The sequence below is a fragment of the Pleurodeles waltl genome, chromosome 5 (assembly GCF_031143425.1).
Source record: "Pleurodeles waltl isolate 20211129_DDA chromosome 5, aPleWal1.hap1.20221129, whole genome shotgun sequence".
In the NCBI taxonomy this organism is placed as follows: Eukaryota; Metazoa; Chordata; class Amphibia; order Caudata; family Salamandridae; genus Pleurodeles; species Pleurodeles waltl.
Window position 1 is genome coordinate 858,730,346 of NC_090444.1, and position 23,164 is coordinate 858,753,509.

Consider the following 23,164-nt stretch of genomic DNA (forward strand, 5'->3'; position numbering starts at 1 on the left):
TAAAAAATTTATGCACGTATAGTATATCATTTTAAAGCCAATATTTGTACTTTTTTGACTTTGTGATTTTTAATTATGTCTTGTATATTTATCTATGTATGTTAAGGGGTTTTAGATTGGATGCTCATGTGGTGTTTTCAGCAATGGTATTAAGTTTTATTTTTATTATTTATAGATCGGTAAATGTGTCTTGGTTTGTACTTTTATGGCAACTGCCGAATAAAGTTAATTTGACTGACTGACTGACTGAGCCTTTCTTTCCACAAGAAAATTCCTTTTTGCATAGAGGAAACACCCTCTACAGACTGTTTCTGCAAGTGGGAACTCTCATCAAGTTTTCCAGATGTTTTGGGAAAGACTTCCTTGGTGCTACTGATGGAGGACATGTGAGACAATGGCTACTTTGAACAATATTCAGAAAGAATTTGACATCTGTCATTTGTGATACATCTCCAGTCTTTTGTGAAATCTGAAATGCTTCCCACCACTGGACTGGGTACCAGAAGTGTGAATGTGGGTGGCTGGGGAAGGGGGGGTTAAGAAGTCATTGTTTGGCTTCTGACTGTGTCTTGCACACTTACGGCTGCCTCGGAGTTGAGGCCTTTGTTGATGGTAAGACTTCCTCCTCTGATGTCGCTGTGGCCTTGAGGCCACTGAGGGGATCTGAAGTCTGCTTATATAAGCACTGATCATAGAGCCAGTAAGAGTGTCTTTGTTGCTCATGTTTTTCCAGCCCTACTGCCTTAAGGATCTGATCTCCATTTCAGCATTTATTCAAACCATCTCATTATCTACAGGTGTGTCAAATAATGTGCACCTTGAAAATGGGGTGAGAATCAGTTAAAGCGCTTCAAGCTTGAAACTCCTAAATCCAAACCAGGAAGCACACCTTGGGCCAGGAATTATCGAAGCATTTGCAGCTGCACCAATGACCTGCTTCAACACCATCATGGCTTCATTTACTGTTTCCATGAAATCTTCATTATTCCCTGGACACATTGTTAGTAAACTGTTGGAACGACTCCTAGAGGGATCTACCGTAGCCATCTGGGACGGCTGTGGCACTGAATTTTTTCATCAAGGTAGTAGGCATGCCGCACGCATTTATTCCTATTGAATCCACCACTTAACTCTCCTTATATTGAGAGACAGCGGATGAAGGAGCAGAGGCACAATATTTCTTTGCCAAGGATACAATCAGGAGGAGTCATCATCCTGAGGAAGTGATGCGTCGGTGCTGATCCCTGTAACGAAGGAGATGCGCTGATTATCTCCATGCAGTGGGATGCGTTGCTTCTGTGATGTGGCGGGTCCCGAAGTGATGCACCAGGGTTTTTTCTAAACAGCGGCGATGCATCACAGTCAGGCCTCATAGTACAGGCTTTGCGCCAGTTACGATCCACGTCAACAGGAGTGATGTGCCAGTTCCTATACCCACAGAGTAGAGGACATGCATCAGTTCCAAAATGCAGCAGGAACGGAGGTGATATGCCGAGTCATTTGTTGCGACAGCAGCAATGCTTCAAAGTCAAGCTTCGCAGCAGAGGAAATGCACTGGTTCCGATCCACGCAACAGGAGCAATGTGACGGTTCTGACCCATGCAACGGCGCCTATGTGTCGGACTGACAGTGTATGCATTGGTTCTGCTGGAGAAAGTACCTTAGACCCACTTCCAAGGTTCCAGAACTGGGGTGGCACCACTTGGCAGGGTAGACTCACAGCTGGCAGAGTCCAGGTGAAGTAGGTTAGTTGGAACTCTTATGCCCCAAGACGTCAGATCAGAAGACCAGCCAGCTGGCCCTTAAAGTCACTCAGGGTTCAAGTGATGCAGGGCCAGTCCTTCTCACATAGGCAGGGGAACAGCAGGTAGCAGGGCAGCACCGCAAGGCAGGGGTCCAGCAAAGCAGCAGTCAGGCAGAGTGGTAGTCCTTACGCAGCACAGCAGCCCTTCCTGGCAGAGCAGTCACAGGTCCAGAATTGTAATGAGTTGGCAGTGTCACAGGTCCAGTATTTATACCCAATCTGGCCTTTGAAATGGGAAAAGTCTTCAAAGACAGGCCTTTGAAGTGCACAGTGGTCCTGCCCTCCCTCCTCTGGTTCCATGCTCACTACAAAGGGATATACAAACCTTTGTGCACGGACAGGACACAGCCTATTAAGGTCTAAGTGAGGCTTTGGCCAGCTCTTTCCTCTCATCTGCCAAGATGGCCCATCAAGTTACACCTAAGTTCTCACTGTGTGTGGCTTTCTAAGGGGAATATCCAAGACCCAGCTGTCACCCATCCTGGACAAGTGACCAAAGACAGACACCAGGAACCAAATGGTTAAAGTAAGAATACGCCAACTTTCTAAAAGTGGCATTCTCAGAATTACCATTGAAAATCTGACTTCATCATTAGCAGTGATTTTCAAATGAGATTCCAGAGACACCAAACTCAAAAAACGTATCTCTTCCACATTGTGAATTACATGTGTAAAATGCAATAAGGCAATCCCAATACAATTGTATGGGAAAGTAAGACCTTGATGTATTGAAAGAGGACTTTGGGGTTTGTTTCTCTACCAGGACATGTAAAACTTAAAATTAAATTTTTCGCCTTTTAAATACATTGGGCCAGATGTATGAAAACTGGGGTCTGCGAATCGCAAAATGCGTTTTTTAAGAAATCGATATTTCCGAGTCGCAATTGGCCATGTAACAAAATTGCGATTCGGAATTAGCGATTTCTTAAAAATCGCTATTTGTGTTTTACGAGGCCCATATACCGAATCGCAATTTGCATTCTCGCAATTTGCGATTTTTTTGCGATTCGGTAAAAAAAACGCAAAATGCGAGAAAGTTCGAGAATGCACACCTGGAGGAGCCTGATGACATCACCAGCAGGAAATGAGTCATCCCAGGCAGTTTCAGGTGCCACACCCAAACCAGCATCCTGAGTGAGAGCAGCCCAGCCACACTGAGCAGCACTCTGAAGGAGCAGCATCACCTGAGCCACAATGGAGCCCCAAAGTACAGCACAGGAGAAGCAGGAGAGGAAGCGCAAACTCAAGTTCAGTGAACAGGAGCTGGAGGTATTAACAGAAGAGGTGGTGAGGAGCCATGACCGCCTGTTTGGCAAATCATCACTCCAGGTGCCTGAGAGTGAGAGGAGAAGACTATGGCTTGAGATCCAAGGTAAAATCTGCGCTATTGGAGTGGCACAGCGCTCCATTGAGGAGATCAAGAAACGCTGGTATGACCTGCGGTCCCGGGCAAAGAAGAGGGTGGCAAGAAGACTTGCAGAGGCCAGGGGCACAGGAGGAGGACCACCAACCGAGCCACCTGCCACACCACTGGAGGACCTGGTGGAATCGACACTCCTACCGGAAGCAGTGACAGGGGTCACAGATATAGACACCTCCGCTCAACCGAGTACCAGCCAAGGTAAGTGCAATGTTGTCGTGTGAACCCAATATGTGCATGCATAAAAGCCCCTTAGGAAATAGCATGTAATGTGAAGTAGTGTGTGAAGTAGTCCACTCCACATCTTAGTAGCAGCACAACAATGCATTATGGGAGTTGTGGTCCACAAACTAGTACAGACAGTAGCATGACAATGTAAGCAGGCATAGTGACACCCAAGGTAACACAACACACACTACACCATGTAGAGCAGTACCTATAGCTTTATTGCCATTTCTGGACAGATAATGTAACATACAGAACTGACATGCTGCATATTGTTGTTGCAGGTGGGCCTGGCACAGCAGCCACAGAAATTCCGTGTGTAGGGGAGACGGACACACAGCAGCCCTCTGACACCAACACCAGTGGGTCCGTCAATGTCTCCACTGTGCGCCCCAGGCCATTGCCACTTCCAGACCTCAGTGGTGACTCCGATGTGCAGCAGGAGGGGCCAAGCACACCATCTGCACCCGATAGGCGCAGCCAGATACCAGAGGACAGGGGTCATTCAGCACATCGCAGAAGTGCCAGTGTCCCAGCAGCAACCGCAGGAGGCAGCAGAGGGTACATCCTTGTTCGGTGGACTTGAGGCTGCTATGTTGCAGCAACAGCGCCTGCAAAACAGGAGAATTTAGAGTCTGGACAGGAACCTGAGAGTCCACAACAGACATATGATTGGCCTGCATCGGCGAATTGACACCCTGAACAACAATATCACCCAGCTGCGTGAGGGACAGGTGCAGACCTCTCAGGACTCTAGGGAGCTTACCAGTGCAGTGCGTGACCTGTGTGAGGAGCTGCGCCACAAAAGGGTGAGTCGACGCAGACATGAACACCGCTTCAGAACCATGTTTGCGAACTACTGCAGGTCAAATAGGATGGTTAACTCCACCGCACTCATCGCCCGTCGTGCTGTGGCGGCCCAAGTGGAGGCTGCACACACCAGCAGGGATGTGGTCCACTGAGGACAGTTCGAGCCTCAGTAGTGTGCAAGTACCTGCTTCAGACACCAGACGGCGCAGTGCCAGGCGCAGCACTGCCACTGAGGGTGACATTCAGGGTGCCAGTGAGTCAACTGGGCACCCCAGTGGGGTGCGAGGGAGGAGGAAGTGACTCTTGCCGCATTGACACTGGTGTTCCCACTATGATGTAATAGTGTGGGACTCAGTTTTTTTGTTTATTTTCGGTTTTCTTATTCACCTGTTTACTTCATTTTTCACAATTAATTACCTGACGTAAGGTAATAAATTTCTATCACTACAGGTACAGTTGTCAGTGGATTTTTGTTATTGATACTCACATCTGAAATGGTTGTGTGTGATGTCCGCACGCCTTTGCCGTCCCTCTGCTGCACTGGTCCTGTCTGCTGGCTGTAGAGGTGGTATGAGATCATCATCCTCATCTGATTCAGTGTCACTAATTTCTATAGGTATGCCCCTGGTTGTAGCTATATTGTGCAAGATTGCACAAGTAGCCACTATTCTACATGTGGTTTCTGGACTGTACTGCAGTGCCCCTCCACTCTTGTGGAGGCAACAGAAGCGACTCTTCAGGAGGCCAAATGTGCGTTCCACCACGTTGCGGGTTGCCCTGTGTGCTGCATTATATCTCCGTTCTGCCGGTGTTGTGGGACTGAGGTAGGGCGTCATCATGTAGGTGCGCACTGCGTAGGCACTGTCTCCTGAAGGGACAGAAGGTGTGATGAGTACCTCAGCCATCTGACAAGGGTTTGTTATCTAAGTGCCAGTGTAAAGAGTGACATTGCCTAGTAGATATCCTTCACCAAACTCCCCAACTAGCAGTCTTGTGTGAATCCCGCTGTGGCAAAAGATGTATGAATCATGTGTGCTCCCTGGGTACCTGGCCACAAGATCAGTTATGATGTAGGAGGCATTTGCATATCACCTGTATATTCATGGAATGTTGGTGTTTACGGTTGCGGTACACATACTCTGTGACAGATGGTGGACATATTGCCACATGTGTGCCATCTATGGCACCTAGGATGTGGGGGAACTGTGCTATCTGATAAAACTCAATTTTTGTCTGCTGTATTTTCTGTGGGGTGTGGGGGAATCTGATGGACTGTTGGAGTTTGCTTAGCATGGCGTTGATGAATGCATTGAAAATTCTGGAGAGGGTGCTCTGTGACACCCCCCCCCCCCCAGCCGCTGCTATGACCCCTTGATAGCTCCCTGAGGCGAGTAGGTGTAAGGAGCATAATACCTGCACATGGGTGGGTATGCTATGGGTCCTTAGTGTTCTGCGCTGCAGTATGGGATGTAGCTCAGCTGAGTGGCTGAGTTCAACCTATACCTCTCAAATATTTCCTCCTCTGTCAGGTCAAAAAGTGTAATGCGCATTCTGAAAATGCGCTTCTGTCTCCTCCTCCCTCTCCTCAAACCTGCCAGGATCCTCCTCGCCATGACGTAGAGTGCAGCCATTGTGGAACAGAGTCTGAGGCATTCTGGGCCTCTTTATATAAGTTGCACCTGGTTACCACCTGTTTTCACTTAGTGGTATTTTGCATGTGAAAAATGCCATTCTGCGAATGATCGCTAATTGCGATTTTTTGATGCATCTATTTGCGACTGGGAATTTGCAATTCGCATTTTGCACCTTGCAATTTCCTACTGAAATTGGGAATATGCGACTCGCAAAACCAGGTCGCAAGGCAAAAAATCGCAAAATTTGCGATTTCTTATATTTGGTCTGCGAATGCCTTTCATGCATCGCAGACCACGTTTTTGCACTCGCAAACTGCTGATTTTTGCGATTCGCACCGTTTGCAAGTGCAAAAACCTTTCATACATCTGGCCCATTGTGCCTTGTCCTCTGGGTTGTTCAGGACCTACCTTGGAGGTGAAATATGTATAAAAATGGAAGGTTTGGGCCTGGCAAAAGAGTTACTTTGCCAGGTCAAGACAGCAGACTAAAACTGAGCACACAGGCTCTGCAATAGCAGGCCTGAGACATGGTTAAATGACTCCTTCAGTGGGTGGCACAATCAGTGATGCGGGCCCACAAGTAGCATTTAATTACAGGCCCTGGGCACATGTAGTGTATTTTACTAGGAACTTACAAGCAAATTAAATACGCCAAATCGGGATAAGCCACATTACCATGTTTAGGAGAGAGAGCACAAATACTTTAATAGTGATTAGCAGTGGTAAAGTGCACAGAGTCCTAAAGCCAGCAGAAAGGAGGTCAGAAAAATGGGGGAGGCAGGAAAAAAGGGGTGGAGTGATGATGGGGGGAGACCACCCTAAGGCTGTCAGGTCTAACAGTTGGTGGATACCTTCTGGTAAGAAATATGGAACACGATCCTGAGGAAGGTGAGTGAGATCCAGATGCACATCTGCATCTACAAGAGTGCTTAGTGGAGGAGGTATGCTTCAAAGACAAGATCAATGGAGTGACCATGATTGTAGGAAAACAGGCTTTTTGCAGGAGCCCCAACCCCCCCCCCCACCATATATATACACACACACACACACACACACACACACACACACACACGTATTGTCCCTTTTGGACTACTAGCTGCTGGTTTATGACTCAGAAAGTACACTAACCAGGCCCCATTGCCAGTTGTCTCTGCCTAAATTGGTATATGTGAATTAGCACCCCCAACTGGCAAGGACTATAACCCCCCCTCATAAGTCCCTCATATATGGTACTAGTGGTACTCAGGCCATGGGTGTAAAGGGGTCACCAGGGCCAGGTGCACTGTTTGTGCCACACTTATTGACCCAAGTAAACTACTGTCAACTGGCTTGTCAATGAAGAGTGCAGGAGCAGTGTAACCTGCTTGAATTCGACTTCACCCACACCATGTGTGTAAAAGTCAATGCACTATTTTTAATACACGTCAGTCACCCCTATTGAAGTCCTCTTGAGCCCAAAAGGCAGGATGCATTATATTAAAGGTGTGGACATAGAGGTGCAAGATTATATGTCCCTATAGCCTTTGCATTTAAATACAACTATAAGTGATAGGCAGTCCATAAGATAACATAGGCCTGTACACAGGCAACCCAGAGGTCGCCAGCTCCATTATGGTGCAGCCAAAATTTGTTGTGTTAACATTCAAACAATGTGTGTTCTCAGCCCCAGACAAGAATCTTGTGTCGAGGAAGATGTAGAATGCACCCAGGAGGCGACCTTAGAGGTTGCCCACTTGGTTGCACCAGCTGCCGGCCCGCAGCTGATTGGGACCACCTGCAAGGAAGTGTGAACACTCCCAGAAGTCAGAAACAAAGGCCTGCCTGGGAGGGAGGTGTCACCTCCCTTCCAGGCAAGAAGGCGAGTGAAGTGGCACATCAAGGCGGTGAACCTCAATGGGTACAACGGCTCTGATATGTAAGTAGGCTGCCCCCTGGAGGAGGACTAAGCCATACCCCGCCCCAGGCTCATTGGCACATGGGCAGACAGGAAAATTAGCTAGTCAGGAGACCCAGATGAGGGTCCAATGCACACTGTCACTGGAACCAAGCTTTACCCAGCTGATGAGCCCATAACAAAGGCGAAACCGGTCCTGAGTTGCTTGTGTCACGGTTAAGAGAGGACTTGGCTTGGCAGTTCCGGCTGGATTGTTCCCACTGGATCAAGACTAATATGCATATAGCTGGGTCCAAACTGAGGTGGCATGGTGTGTAAAATAATGATGGATAGGGACGTGGCCAGAGTTATTAAAAGTGTCTGAGATTAATTCAAGCATTCCAACCAGCACTTTTTACATGCTTTAGCTTATGTTGAACATGAAGGCAAATCTTCACAGGTCCTTCAGCAGGCACCTGGAAAACAAAATCCATGCAGTGTCTGCAATGGTCGGCAATGTGGATGTCTAGTAGGTAAAGAATACACTAATTATGGAGATCTGTTTTTGACTTTTTCTAGCCATAAGCAGCGCACTTTACAAAAAGAAATTGGCATTTTTGCGAGGAGCGAAAAATATTTCCTGTTGGAAAATAATAAGAAAACACTCAAAATTTCGAGACGCTAAGTGAAGATGTTTAAAAAAGGTGTGAAAAGATTTCCAAAAGACAAAAAAGCAAGCTGAGTGCTCCAAGATCCTGTCATCAAAAGATGGAAAAATGAAATTGAGCAACTACCATAGAGAGCGCATGATGGGATACTGGAGGGCTGGAAGCCCTTAAAGCACAATGACAGATTTTCATTTGCCTGGCTACAGCCTCTGTGGCTACAGTGAACTTACTTCTTCACTTAATTGCGTTTAAAAAAAAAAAAAAGGTTTATGAAACAAATGTTTTCTTCGTCACTTAATTCTCTGGTGAAAACCCTGTATTTTCTGCTAACAGTTTATGTTTTTTAAATGTAAAATTAATGGTATTGGCCAAAATAGCCTGTCCTGTAGGCTGCTAAAATGTTTTTGTTCAGACAAGAAGTTATAGTCTTTCTTAAAAAAGAAATAAGCGATCTATATATTTTCTTTGAATAAGTGCTCTAGGATCTTGCACCTGGGTGCGGCTATTCAATGATTAGGATTATTAATGGAGCTATCCTTAAGAAGAACAAAAATAACACTAACCACTAAACGTAGGTGCTGCCTTCAGGCAAGACATTCTACAGTTTCTTAACCCAACCATGCAATTTACCCAGATTTCGTTTTCCCTTCCAACATCCCTATCCATAATTCAGTGTAACCTACTTTTCATGTTTAACCGACTTATCAAAGTCAGAAAGCCAACAAAGGATAGCATCCTAAGCATTCACCATCAGAACTCAAACGGCAACTACCAACAAACCTTAGCACAATGTTGGGAGTTTGTTTCTTTATGTTGTTCCTACTCTTGCCTGATAAAAGTCCTGTTTTGTCTCTGAATGTATTCTGAGTGACTATCCTAAAAAATATACCGATGCTGGATATCCTAAAAAATACAGTTAACAAAATATTTAAATCCAGGAACAGCAGTTGTCACATGTCAATTAAAAGCATGTGAATTTAAAGATCGATCCAGTCAGCTGTAGGATCTAGACAGAATTTAGGTCTCGCGTAATCTATTAAAGTTGTGAGAAAGAACAAAACCTATATTTCTTTAAAGTGTTTAAAATGAATCACCACAGATTTCTGTGTCCGATGTATCACACTTCACCTTTCATAAGTTCTTTTGTCTGAAATTAAATTATGGCTAATGATATAATGGGTGAAATAAACATGTTGCCCCAATCCTGAATCACCTCCACATTGATGTACTTTTTACACTGCCCTTATTACACAGTGCAGACATGTGCAAACACTTGAGAAATGATCTTCAGAAATAACATTAGTAATTAACACTTGCCTCCCTCCTTAGTTACACAGTCGTCAAGGTTACTTTCACTGTCAGCATCATATCCTTCCTCGTCTGCAGACGCATTTAAGTCATAACTAAGGGACTTGTCTGCTTCTTCTGAAAGATCAACTGAATGAGAGACTGTTTCTTCCTCAGTCTGGCATACCTGTAATGTGAAAAATTACTTTCAGTGATACACATTTATTTACAAGAAAACACCCTGCCCCCCTTTTGGCTCACATGCAGAGAGACAGAAACAGTCAGACAGTCTGTACCACAAATAACGCTTGGAAGGGACAATGATAACAACATATACTGGCCTAAGGAATAATGCAAACAGAGCAAAGATATCTGGATCCTACATGAAGAATTGACTTTCGTCACGTAAGGTAGCAAATGAATTATTTTATTAGCCTAATTAAGAATCAATTTGTAGCTGCTCGCTGAACCATAACTATCATTTAAATGTATTTTTCCTGTAAATGTAGTTTATGCATTGTCCATGCATTCTATCGTTAGAAAGCCATTGACTTGAAAGATATCAATTAAAATATATGACTCATAAGGTTATGAATTCCGAGATTTGTGAAAATCACGATTTTAAGAAAGTGGTTTATATGAATGGTACCTGGTTTCATCGGTGAAACGATTCCAGACAAAATCTGTGTATCATTAATCTGGGTTTTCTCTAGTCAATTGCCATCTACTATGGTAATAACATCTTTGCACTGTTGTACTAAATATGTGAATTTTGTAGTTATTAGTTCCAACTGAGGTCATGTTTACAAGACCCAGTTATTGTGATTTTATCTCAGTACATGGATTTAACCCTTGTGTTCTGATTATTGTATTACGCCTTTGTTTATAACAAAAGCACACCGTGCCACACACTACATATGCAGATTCGCTGTGCACAATTTTCTATTCATTGCCATTGTTGAAGGAAGGAAGAGGCATCTACAAACTCTAGTCTTCACATTTAAAGGATCACGGCCTCTTCCCACACACAAGAAAGGTAATTAACAGCACATCACTCTCTGCTCACCTGCACGTAAACCATATATGTACATATTCACTGAAAAAGGCCAAGGTTAAAATGACGTTATAGTTAGGTGTTAAAAGGAGGAAAAAACACTGAAATAAGGCAGTTGTAGTTTAGTACCTAAAACTTACTGTCTGTCATGTACATATTACATCACCCATGGTATGCTAAATGACATTGATGACATCACTTACAACATCATCCAGTCATTGTGATAGTATTTTATAACATTTGTCAACTTGAAGTAATTCAAGAAGATATACTTGTGCTAAAAAAAATTTTTATCACCAATCAAATGATAATGGACATAACCATTGAGCAAATGCTTGACACACACCATGTCTGTCATGTCACCCACATATGGTGGATTGCTATCTTTTCTAGATTGCTCTAGAGTCGCCGAGGTTAGTTTTCTAGCTCTTCTTGCACCAAGGATTCAAGGTGCCAACCTGAGATAGAAAACCAGTTGGGCTGCAAGCACTCCACATCCCACTGAGCGATGTGTGTGTGATGTGTTTCAGGTAACGGTCAATCCCAGGAGACATGAAAGGAACATTGAGTGGAACCCCAAACCCTCTTTCATTAATGGACAACGTGCTCAAGAATTGTATTCCAAAATGAGGAATACATTGTAAATATTTAATTTAAAATCAAAACTCTAATTTAGTGCTCCCAATATGAATTGTAACCACTATAAAGATAAATAAAATGGCAGCAGCACTGTTCACTTAAAGCGTGAATAGAGAAAAATACTTCAACGTAATTGCAGTTATATGTCTATCGCAACTCCACCCTCATTCTGCTACTTCTAAACACAAAGCTATCAATTATTATTATTATTTTCTTGGTGCAGCTGACAAGTAACAGAAAAAAAGAGAAGAGTAAATTATGCAGCAGTCATCGCATTTCACATGCACAATGGATAGTTGAACAATAATTGTGTTAGACAATCAATATGGACCTTCCTTGCACTCTAGTGTATCCCTTCAAAAATCAGCTGTTGCCGAGCCAACAGGGCGAGGATTCAGTTCATAGTAGCAGCTTTTTCCTGTTTACTGCCTGAGTCAGGCAGGAGCCCTCTTTCAATCATGCATCTGGGCCAGTTGTAATGCCATGTACAAGCTAAAGGGGCTTCATATGTCCTTGGCGCAAGACTTTGCCAGCATCTTTTCCCAGTAGTCTTCAAGTTTTTCTTGGCACTGCCGTACATCTGCCACCCAGTCTGTCCTTAGAGGGCAGATGTGGTGAACCCATTGCATAACCACCCTTCTCTTGGCCAACAGCAGCATCATCATCATCATCATCATCATCGTTAGGTGGCGAATGCCTGCCAGAATATATTTTACATATCGGAGGAGAGCGACAAAGGACAACTTTATCTCTATCTGGTGAATCATCTGTGCAGTACAGTCCAGCACCTCACTCCGTTAGTCCACAACAGCGGCAAAGTTCCAGGCAAGATGTAGAAACTCTGTGTTCGTACATTTCCCAGACTTTCAGCTTGAGATACAGAAATCCCATCAAGAAGAGGCTCAAGGGAGGGTGATAAACTTGATACAGACACTTAACAAAAAGTCATAAGTCTATAGTTCGGGGAGAGCAAGGCTGTCAGCAAACAGCAATATTTCCATTTCTATTAGGTTAGTTCATCAGGTACGTCGGCCTGCCACCTCTCTAAAGTGGTGGGTTCCAGCCAAGGCGCCTTGTCTGTCAATGTGGCATATAAGCGTGTGATTACTTTCTTGGGGAAGGTGGAAGCAAGGATGCTATCAAGGGCTTGTATTGTGTCTGGCTCATGCGGGATAGAGAAAGAAGAATTTGCAGGAGATGTGCACTCAATGATAGAGGAAAATGTGTGGGGAGTGCATGTCGCAGTAGTCCACATCTCTCAGTGTATTAGTGTAGGAAGCTAGGTCTCTATATGGTATACTAAAATGAAGTACACCGTGCATAGAGTCCAGTGGATTCCCAAAGGTTTGCAGAGGCAGAAATAGATAGGTCTAATGCTCTATTTGTGGTAGTGTGAGAGAGCAGTAGGGATTATCAAGGACTCGTGTTAAGAATTTGTTGTACTCACAGAGACAATAAATGAGACAGACTTAAAGAATAAACCTGAGATAAAATTAGAAAAATAACATTTGCTTTTATGTACTCTTTGAACCAAAGAACTTTGTTATAGGGTAAGCAGTTTTTAAATTAAAAGTACTTTTCAGTTTCAAAAAAATCGACAGTGCAATTTTCAGAATCTTCAATGTTAACCTAGAGGAGAAAGACAAGAATGCTGTTTTGCAGGTAAGTACTCAACTTACAAATCCAGACTTTGGGGTTTTAGCTCAAAACAAGGCAAGGTTCAAATAAGTACCAAGAGTGCACCCACACCCGCATAGGGGCAGCCGGGTGCAGAGGTCAAATTTGGAGTCGGGTGCAAAATGGAGACCAATGGAGAATGGGGTAAACAAAGATGCATTCCTCACAGGTGAGTAAAAGCTATATCAGAAGCTGTTCTCCTGGACGTGAGGTGAGCACAGGGGGGAGGGGTGGCAAAAGGCAGCGCCAAACTTTCACCCACAGAGGCGGCCAGGTGCAGAGTGCTAACAAAGCGTTGGGTGCCCAATGTTATCCAATGGAGAAGATCGGTTTCAGAAACGAGCTGCAGGCTCTGGCCAGGAGGCTGGGCGAAGACAACCCACAGCTGCCCAGGTAAGCGGAGATGCTGGGGGATGAGGGGACCACCATTGGTCGTGCTCCGCAAGGCCGACAGGCACCAGGTGCAGGGGTGTCCTTAGGTGTCAGAAAAATCTTAACAGGCAGGTCTCAGAGGAGTCTTTGAGTTGAAGCTGTAAGCGTCGCTGTGGATTCCAGCAGGTGTCAGCTCAGGGTGCACTCTTGTTCAGAAGCACTAGAGAACCTTCACAGGACCGTTAGGCCTCTTGGACTCGGGCCGTGGGCGTCTGGTTCAGAGGTGGGCCCAGAGGTGGTTTCGCAGTTCCTCAGGCAGAGTTCTTTCGCTGTAAATTTGGTTTCTTTTGGACAGGTCCGCTGTCCACAGGAGATCTTGGTCTTTATCAGAGTAAGGCAGCTCTCCCAAGGTTTTGGAGGTCGCTGGGCTGCAGGACCAGTTCTCTTTTAGTGCTGGATCTTCAAGGTCTGCAGACAGGTCGGTAGACCTGGGGCTAAGTCAGTTGGGGCCAGATGTAGAAAAGGTTTTTACCCATTCTGTGTCTATGGGAAAAAGTGTTCGTACATATGGCCCTTGGTGTCTGCAGTCTTCTCTGCTGGTGAGACAATGTGCTGTCCAGCTCTTCTAAGGGTGTCAGGACTCAGGGGTGCCATCTAAATACGGAATTTAGGGACGTTACACGGAGTGCTAGGTAGTATCCAATGGGCTACTCACCTTTAGGGTGACTACACCCTTTTTTATGACCACTTCCACTAGGAAGTAGGCATAACCCTAGTGGCCTAATTACTTTCAAACAAGATGGAGGAATTTGAAAAATAGTGCCCACTTCAGCTCCTCCACCCTAGGGATGGGACTGGCATGAAGTAGGCACTCCTCCTAAGTTAACTAATTTTCCCACCTGTACGGCCACCAAAAGTGGGGTCAGGGCAGGTGGGTTGGTCATCTTCGTCATCTGGAGATACCTGGCTGGCATTATAAAGGCGGCAAGACCTTTGAAGCTCCTCGCCCTGGAATGTCCATCCTGCCTGGGAGAGGAGGTAACACCTCTGCCCAGTGCAGGCTTTTGTCTCAGGCCCTCAAGAGTGCTGGATCTCACCGTGAGATGCCAGAAACATGTCTATGGTGACTGAACTGGTCAGGACTAGTCAGTCAGCACACCAGTAGGTGATAGTGTTTCAGGGGGCACCTCTAAGGTGCCCTCTGTGTGCATTTTGTTTTATAAATCCATCACTGGAGTCAGTGAGGGTTTATTATACTGAGATGTTTCAGTGTCCAGCAAACGCATTTAAAATGGCTTCCCTGTACACTTACTATGTCTGAGAATCAACAAAGACATAGCAGGGGCTTATCTGCTCATGCAGATATGCCCTCACATATAACATAATGCACCCTGACTTAGGGCTTTAAGGCTTGCTAGAGGGGTGACTTACATATATTGCATGTAGTGTTTAGGGGGTATGGCACACAGGCTGCGTGCCATGTCATGTTCACATTTGGAAGCACATTGTCACAATGCCTGCATAAGGTTGGTGCTGGGTCTCAGAGTGGCACAAGTTGTGATGCAGCTCTGAGGGGCCCTCTTCAGTACCCAAGCTCTAGGTATCAGGGGTACCATTTACTAAGGGATTATAGGGGCTGAAAGGCCTGGTCACTTGAGAATCAAGTGACCAGGTGTCTTGCTTTTTGGAAGGAACCCTGGTACTGGGGACCTGGTTAGCAGAAGTCCAGTGCACTTCAGTCGAAGTTGCATCTACAAAACCAGGCAAAAAGTGGGGGGGGGGTACTACAGCCAGAAACCAACTCCCTACACAAGTCCCACCTCTCTCCTGCCCCCAAGGCCCCCATCCCCCCAACATCAATCGAAGTGGCCAGAAGACTGCCAAACATGGGATAGTTTTCCTTGTCTGTCAGGAGAGAAGAAGTAAGGGAGCAGGCTGCATGGTTGCAGGGCCAACTCTGCCTCACATCTTACCGTACAGGTAATTTCCTTTGGGAAGCTGACCCACCTCAAGAGTGTTAGGACAGAATGTTTTTCGTTTGCTTCTCCCCTTTCCTTGCGATGACAGGTGTCCACCTCTGCTAACTCTATCCTAGCCAGGGCAACCTCCAGCTTACCCAAAGAGGTTACCCACAAATGGAGTAACCCCCACCATGACCATCAGGGTGGGGGGTCTAGTCTGCTTTTTGACATGGGATTGGACCATCAAAGCAATGATAGTGCAGCCATAAAAGCCAATGCCCAGCAGAGGCCACTGACAGCTGCCAGTGCCCAGAATCACACCTTTAGCTCTTTACTGACAGGGGAAGGGGCTAAGTTACTGGCTTCTTTGTGTTCAGGGTGCCTGTCTGCTGTTTTAGAGTTGGGGTTACTATATCCTGTAGCACACACCCTTCTTCCACTCTCTTTTCTGTTAGCTGAGGAGCCACCAACTCCAGCGTAACAGGTGCCTGACTAAGCAGGACTTTTTGTGGGTCAGGCTGGGTTTCACCAGTGCCAACTTTGGAGTTCTTCCTTACTGAAGCAGAATCTCTTTGGCTTACTGGAACGTTAACTAAATGTTGCCAACCTCTCCTACATTTCTTGCTCTTCTTTTTCCTCTATGGCTTAACCTGCACTCACTTCAGTGGCAGCACTTCCAGAATCCTTGGAAAAGGGCTGGCATTGGACCAGCTCCTCTTTTGGGCCCTGACCAACTTCTGGGAGTTCCCTAACTCTTTCTTGTGGTCACCCCCTCTCATGTCTTGTCTAAGACACCCTAGTTCTAACCTAATGATCAGCCTTCCACCTTAGCTCTTGGGGAGAGACTGGCCTCACGTCCACTAGGTATTGATGCAACTTCTCAGAAGTACAGTTACTTAGGTGTTCCAAGTCCAAGTGTCTGCATTAAGTTTAACAGTAGAAAGTAAACCGTTTCATGCACTGGGGTAGGCAGAAACGGAGTGCCACCAGGGTGTTAGCAGTAGTGTAAACAGATGAAGGAAGAATAGTGATCTCTCCTTTACAACATGTGTTAAAAGTATTTATAGGGGACTCAAATAGAACTGCTAACATTGTGAGGAATAGTATCAAGGGACAAGTAAAAGTCCATACTCATAGCCAAAGGAGAAATCATTTGGTTCAGTGACACCTGGCCACTTGAAAATGTATATCCATGTGGCTACAAAATCAAGATAAGAGACCCAAGATTGCTGCTTTCAAATATATCTATGACCGCACAGGGGTTCTTAGGTGAAATAATGATAGGACCATATACCTGTGACGTTCCATTCTAAATTGGGAATACAATAATTTCTGAATCATTGTTATATGCCCCTCAGGCCGCTGCAAATTTATAGGGCAAAGAACTCATGCATAAACGCAACATGACAGTAACATTTCGTCAACATGGGTCAATGCTTTGTTATACTCCCAGGGTACCATTAAAATGCATGAGCCTCAGAACAGCACCGGAGAAACGGAACCCGCAAATAGGAGGGGTCCCACTAAATACGTCCTTTATTCAAGCAGGGCTATAACCTTTTTATAATGACTGAACCAATATTGACAGGCAAGTGGTTAGAGATACCATCCAAAGTTCTGCTCAGAACAGAATACCCCAAAGCATGGATCCCCAACCTTTCCTGTAATAAGACCCACTTATGCTCAATGAAAAATGATCCTGAGCTACTAATGTTATTACTGATGTAACAGTGACAACATCAGAGCATGATTATACTCGTGGCCACCATATGGAAACTTGCAAGGAGTCTTCACCTTAGTTCATCAGGCAGGGTTGCTTGCAACAAGGTAAAAAAACAACCCTTATGACTATGTGGAATGACTCTACATTGGTAATACATAACAGCCATAGCTGCAGTGCCTTGGAATCAAGGCAATATTATTAGTAATAAGTCTCTACAGCTCTGCTTGATTGATCTGTCAATATCAGCTTTAAATGTATTTTGGAAAATTAACAATTTTTTGCCAAACATTAGCTAATGAGTTCTGAAAATGCATACATTTTCAACTCAAAAACATGCCTGACGTGATGCCGTGAAATCCCAGCTATGGTCCTTGGATCCGAATGATGTTTAGGGGTTGTGAAATTCCTACAGTCTGACTTGGAGGACATATTGTTTTCAGTCAAGTACAACAAGTTTTTATGTTTATTTTGTCCTTGAGACAAGTAGGCCCAATGCCCTGCAGCACAAACCCTTTGGCTGCCAGTTAACAGGGAAGGCCACTGTCTGGAGTTTAAGTAATATTTGTGTCCATATGTTAATGCTGTTCGAACTTGTATTTATGGCTCATTACCGCAAAGCCTTTATTATTAGGGTAAGCGCTGTAAATAAACATAAGGTCGCACTACTGACAATGGTTCCAGTAAAAAAAAAAAAATCAAAAAAAGTGTACACACGTTTGAAAAGTTTAACAATATAATGCTCCCAGAATGCTCTCAGATTAGATGCAAATGTTTTCAAAAGCTTATAAGCAGGAATGATGATTCTTTGCTTTCAAAATAAAATGTTCCGGAAAAAAGGCAAGTAGGAAAAAAAATGTTTGGCTAAATTACTGTGAACTTTTCGGTACCATTACTTTGAAGCATCATTTAGTAAAATGTGTTGATGCATGCTAGTATTTCCAAAAAATATTTATAATGGAAAGTCAGGGTAACCATTTTCAACAAGGTCATGGGAACCATGAAAATAAACAGGCACTGGCAAAACCAACGACCCAGAATTGGTCAGTCTTTTACTTTTCTGGATGCGTGTCTTGTTTTGACATGGCTTTTGTAACACATTATTGTTGTGGGAGCTGTCAAGCCCTCGCCACTGTAACAAATATTGGCAAAAAGCACACAAAAAAAAGGTTTTGGTCTCAAAAAGAACACATTGCTACAGTAGTTCCTGGCACTGAACAAAACTGCTTTGTGGGCCAATATTCTCCTAGTTGAAGAGCATAAAGCTATCACTTGCAGTAAAGCCAGTCAAAAGAGAGAGAGAGAGAGAGAGAGAGAGAGAGAGAGAGAGAGAGAAATGGAATTTTAATAAAAGCAAAATATCTTGGTTAACCCCAGACCTAATTAGGGGCTCAATTCTTAAAGAAAGTCACAAAATTGCACCCATGATATATGTGTTTGAATTAGAGGCTATCATGAATTCACAAGAATTTACAGCAGTAGACCATGGAATCGTACTCCTAGAACATATCTGTGAAATGTATTTTAGCACAAGCAAATATGCATGAACAGATTCGAAAATGCAAATCTCTATTGAACATTTTCCTCCAACTACCTTCTTTCCAACCCTGGAAGAACTTTGATTTCTGCCCTTGTCAGGAGTAAATTTCCAAATTTTCTCAGTTGGGAAAAGATTAGAGAAGAGCTGGTGAAAATCCTTAAGACATGCAAGTTAGTAGATTTGCACAGACTCAAAGGCGTTCCAGTCCTGTAACTATTGCTAACTGCTTCCTCCAGCCCCAGCATGTAGATCTGTGGAAAGGTGGCAAAAAAAGGAAATGCTATAGTAATGCTTGAAATTGCTAGTATTAAAGCCCTACTTTAGTATTAGCCCTGGCATAATCAGAGAGGCTCTTATCAAAGCTCTTACATAATGAGATTGCTGCCATAATTTGTCACTGCGCTACATGGCAACAAAGGGACAAGTAGAGTTTTTTTACATGACAAGTAGATTTAAGAAGCATCCTGTCCGATGGAGAAGTAGATATTTTGTTAAATTACACACCTCTGTTTTATTTATGGTTCACTGATGCAACGCCTTTATTATTAGGGTGAGCACTCTAAGGAAATGTAAGCAGTTCGTGAGCTCGGATTGCACTGCTGACTGTGGTCTCAGTATAAAAATGTGTACACACGTTTGCAAAGTTTAACAATATGAGACTAAGTATAATGCTCAAGGAATTCTCTCTGTCAAATTCCGACAAATATTTGCAGAAGCTTGAAAGCAAGGATGACGAGTCGTTGCTTTCAAATTAAATGTTAACAAAATATGCAACGTGAAAAAAAGGTTTTTGCTAAACTACTGTGAAATTTTATGCAGCATTTCTTTGAAGCATCATCTACTAAAATGTGTTGAAGTATGTTAGTAATCACAAAAAATATTCTTAATGGAAAAAAATCAGTGCAACCATGTTCGACAAGAATATGGGAGACATGAAAATATACAATTGTTGGTAAAGCCAAAAGGCCTGACACTGGTGGTCAGCCTTTTGAATTTTGTCAATGCGTGCCTTGTTTTAACATTGTTTTTGTAAAACTTCATAGCTGTGGGAACTGCCAGGTCTTCACCACTATCATTATAACAAGCATTGGCAAAAACCCAATATAGATTGTTTTGTCTCAAAAAGCACACATTGCCACAGTAGTCTCTGGCACTGAACAAAACTATTTTGTGTGTTGATATGCTCCTTGTGAAAGAGCAGAATGCTGTCACTCACAGTGAAGCCAGTCTATGGTCAGATATATAGCTAGAGAGAAGTTAACTCAAGACCTGATTAGGAGCCCAATTCTTAAATAAAGTCAAAAGTAAACTCATGGCTATGCCCCTGCATTAGCACAGATACATAGCTTTTATGAATTCACAATAATTTATAGAATTAGGTCAGGAATTTGTACTCCTAGAAAATATTTGTGTACTGCATTTTTGCCCAAGGAAATATGCATGTGCAGATTTCACTCATGAGAAAATCTGTTGAGCGTTTACAAGTTCACTATTCCTCCAACCACTTTTTTGAAAAATATATATTTCTGCCCTTGTGAGGAGGAAATTTCCAACCTTTCTCAGTATGGGCAAAGATTAGAAAAGAGTTGGTGAAAACCCCTTAAACATACAGGTCAATAGATTTGCACACACTATAATGCACATTCGACCCCGGCAACAAAGGGACAAGTAGATTCTTTTTACAGGAAAAGTAGATTTATGCAGCAACCTGTCCCATGGACAAGTAGGTATTCTAATCAATTCAATACCCTTGATTGTAATTAAGTGCAGAACCATTTAAAATAAAACTAAAAGATAATGTGCAATTACATAGAATAAGACAGTACCCTATCTCTAGTGAAGCCCAGGAAGGAATAAGTGTTACTATAAAGCCTTAATTAGACAGTGGGTTTTGTATACCTCTTCTCCACCACGTAGTACAGCGATTTGTTTCCTGTGTGCAAAGCAAAAGGGACTTCCTGGAGGATGGTCCAGGATTTCCAACCTTTGAATGCCATTATGTCACAGGAATTTCCAGTGGTTCCTGATCATTCAGTTATCCTTAAAAACTTCCTGAAGGATGCAAAGTATTTTTCTGTTTTAGACTTGAAAAATGCTTTTTATGGTGTGCCATTACATCCAGAGAGGACATTTCCATGTGTGCAGTCTCTAGCAGCAGCAGCCTTTGTTGTAGAGAAGGCATCAGCAATAACAGCTGGTAGCCTCACCACATTGTTTGTCAAACATGCTCCTTTTGCAGTGTTACAGAAAGTTAAGAGCACTCTTAACACAAAGGGTATCCGGATATAAAGTCATACTTTCCAATGCTGCTAATAAAATAGTGTGTGTTCACTCTGTTAACCCCGCACATTTTCTAGTAGAACCCTTAAAAGACACAGATCTGGTTGTGCCATACATGAGGAACTACATGTTGCCCTAGCAAAAGAGATGCCAATTGAGGGAAACAGAGTATTATATACTGATGGATCCTCTATGACAGATCAGCAGACAGGAACAGGTGCAGCCACGGTGGAACACACAGGTACCTTACCTAATGTGGTGTGCTCAGTACTGCAGTACTTACCACTGCCTTTACACTCCTTGGCCCAAGCAGTGAAACATGCCCTGGTACAGACATTACAACTGGTGTATCCAGATGATGTTACAATCTATATACAGACTCAGCATATGTATCCTCTACTGTCCATTCAAGATAACAAGGTGGCAGAGAAGAGATTTTCAGAAGACCAGTAGCTTATGCCCCCCTCCTACAACAATTAATAATGGAACTGCAAATAGCGGGGAAGAAAGCAGTGGTAAAATGCCAAGCATACAAGGGGAGCTTGGATGCTGTGTCACAGGGCAACAACATAGCCGACCAGGCAGCTAAAAAGGCTAGGAAGATGTCTAATACCATATGTACACTGTAGATGTGATACAGAGGGGTTGATGTCCCCTATATGGCAATGGCAGCGTACCACCTTCGGGACATACAGGAAAGAGTGCCTCATGAGGAAAAGGAGGTTTGGGAACAGAGAGGATTTAGGATAGCCACTGATTTTATTTATATACATTTACATATGCGCAAACTAGTGATGATCCAGACACTGCTCCATTTAGCATTAACACAATTACACTTAACACGTGTCCCTTAAAATACATTGTTAGATACCATATTAGCAGACTGGTTTGGTCCAGACCTTTCAAAACTAATTGATTGATATATAAAACAATGTTGCTTCCACAATTGACCCACCTCTGGCACACAGCTAAGTCCCTTGTAAAAGGTACCTGTAGTACCAAGAGCCCTGTGGCCAGGGAGGGTTCCTAAGGGCTGCATCATGCATTGTGCAACCCTAAGGGACCCCTCACCAAATACATGCACACTGCCATTGCAGACTCTGTGTGTCGGTGGGCAGAAAAAGGTAAAGTCAACATGGCATCCCTCCCTGGGTGCCATGCCCACAAATCACTGCCTGTGGCATAGGTAAGTCTCATCTTTAGCAGACCTTACAGCCCTAAGGCAGGGTGCACTACACCACAGGTGAGGGCATAGCTGCATAAGAAATAAGCCCCTACAGAGTCTAAGCCCATTCCCAGATCCGGTAAGTACAGTGTAGCCATAATAAATACATGGGCTTGGAGTTGATCATTACGGACTCCACAGCTCCATGATAGCTTCACTGAATGCGGGGAAGTTTGGTATCAGACTTCTCAGCTCCATAAATTCACACAGATGCTACTGTTGGATTTATTGTGAAATGCACACAGAGGGCATATTAGAGGTGTCTCCTGAAATTCATCCAACTCTCTAGTGTGTGGCTGACCACTCTATGCCAGCCTGGCATTATCAGACAAGTATCTGACCTCATGGGGTGTGAGCCTTTGTGCTCTCCGGGTTCGGAGACAAAGCTTTTTCTGGGTGGAAGTGCTTCACACCTCCCCTCTGCAGCAACACTTGGCTGTGGGCCTCAAGGGCTCCTGCGTTTTGTTCTGCTGCATCAGGGCACTCCAGCTAGTGAAGAGCCCAGCCGACAGTTCATCGACATCCAGAGGAGCCTCAACTTACCTGACCAGCTGTTGGTCTTCTTCAGCTGACCCTCTGGCCAAGCCTGCAGCCTCTTTGTGAACCCAGAGTTCTTCACAGGAAAGCATTGGGGGCCAGTGCTGTGTTTGCAACCTGCACCCGCCTGCCCTTGTGCCGCTTAAGGTAACTGTGCCCCGCCTCATGCTGCTCTAAATCCCCTAAGGCCCATCCCTAAGACCGCTGGTACTTACCTGCAACCCATTCACTTCTGAGTGTCCCCAGTCTCCATAGGATTCCACTGGGCGTCCAACAACTTTGCCCTCTGCACCCGACTAGCTCCATGTTGCTAAGCTCCTCCTCCATAAGGGACAAGGGTCTGTCAGGCAGTATGATGAAGAAAGACTGCAAGCTCCAGTACCCTCTTGGGAACTTACAGACAAAAGTAACAAATTATTAAATATCTAAAACAGCAAT

General features: G+C 44.2%; 1 protein-coding gene across 1 annotated transcript in view; it reads right to left on the reverse strand.

Annotated features, from left to right (window-relative positions):
• Positions 1–23,164, reverse strand: part of LYST (lysosomal trafficking regulator) — a 2,674,875-nt gene that overhangs the window by 2,236,568 nt on the left and 415,143 nt on the right. The window contains 1 exon segment of the mRNA XM_069234946.1: positions 9,752–9,908. Coding sequence (XP_069091047.1) covers positions 9,752–9,908 — 157 coding nt within the window.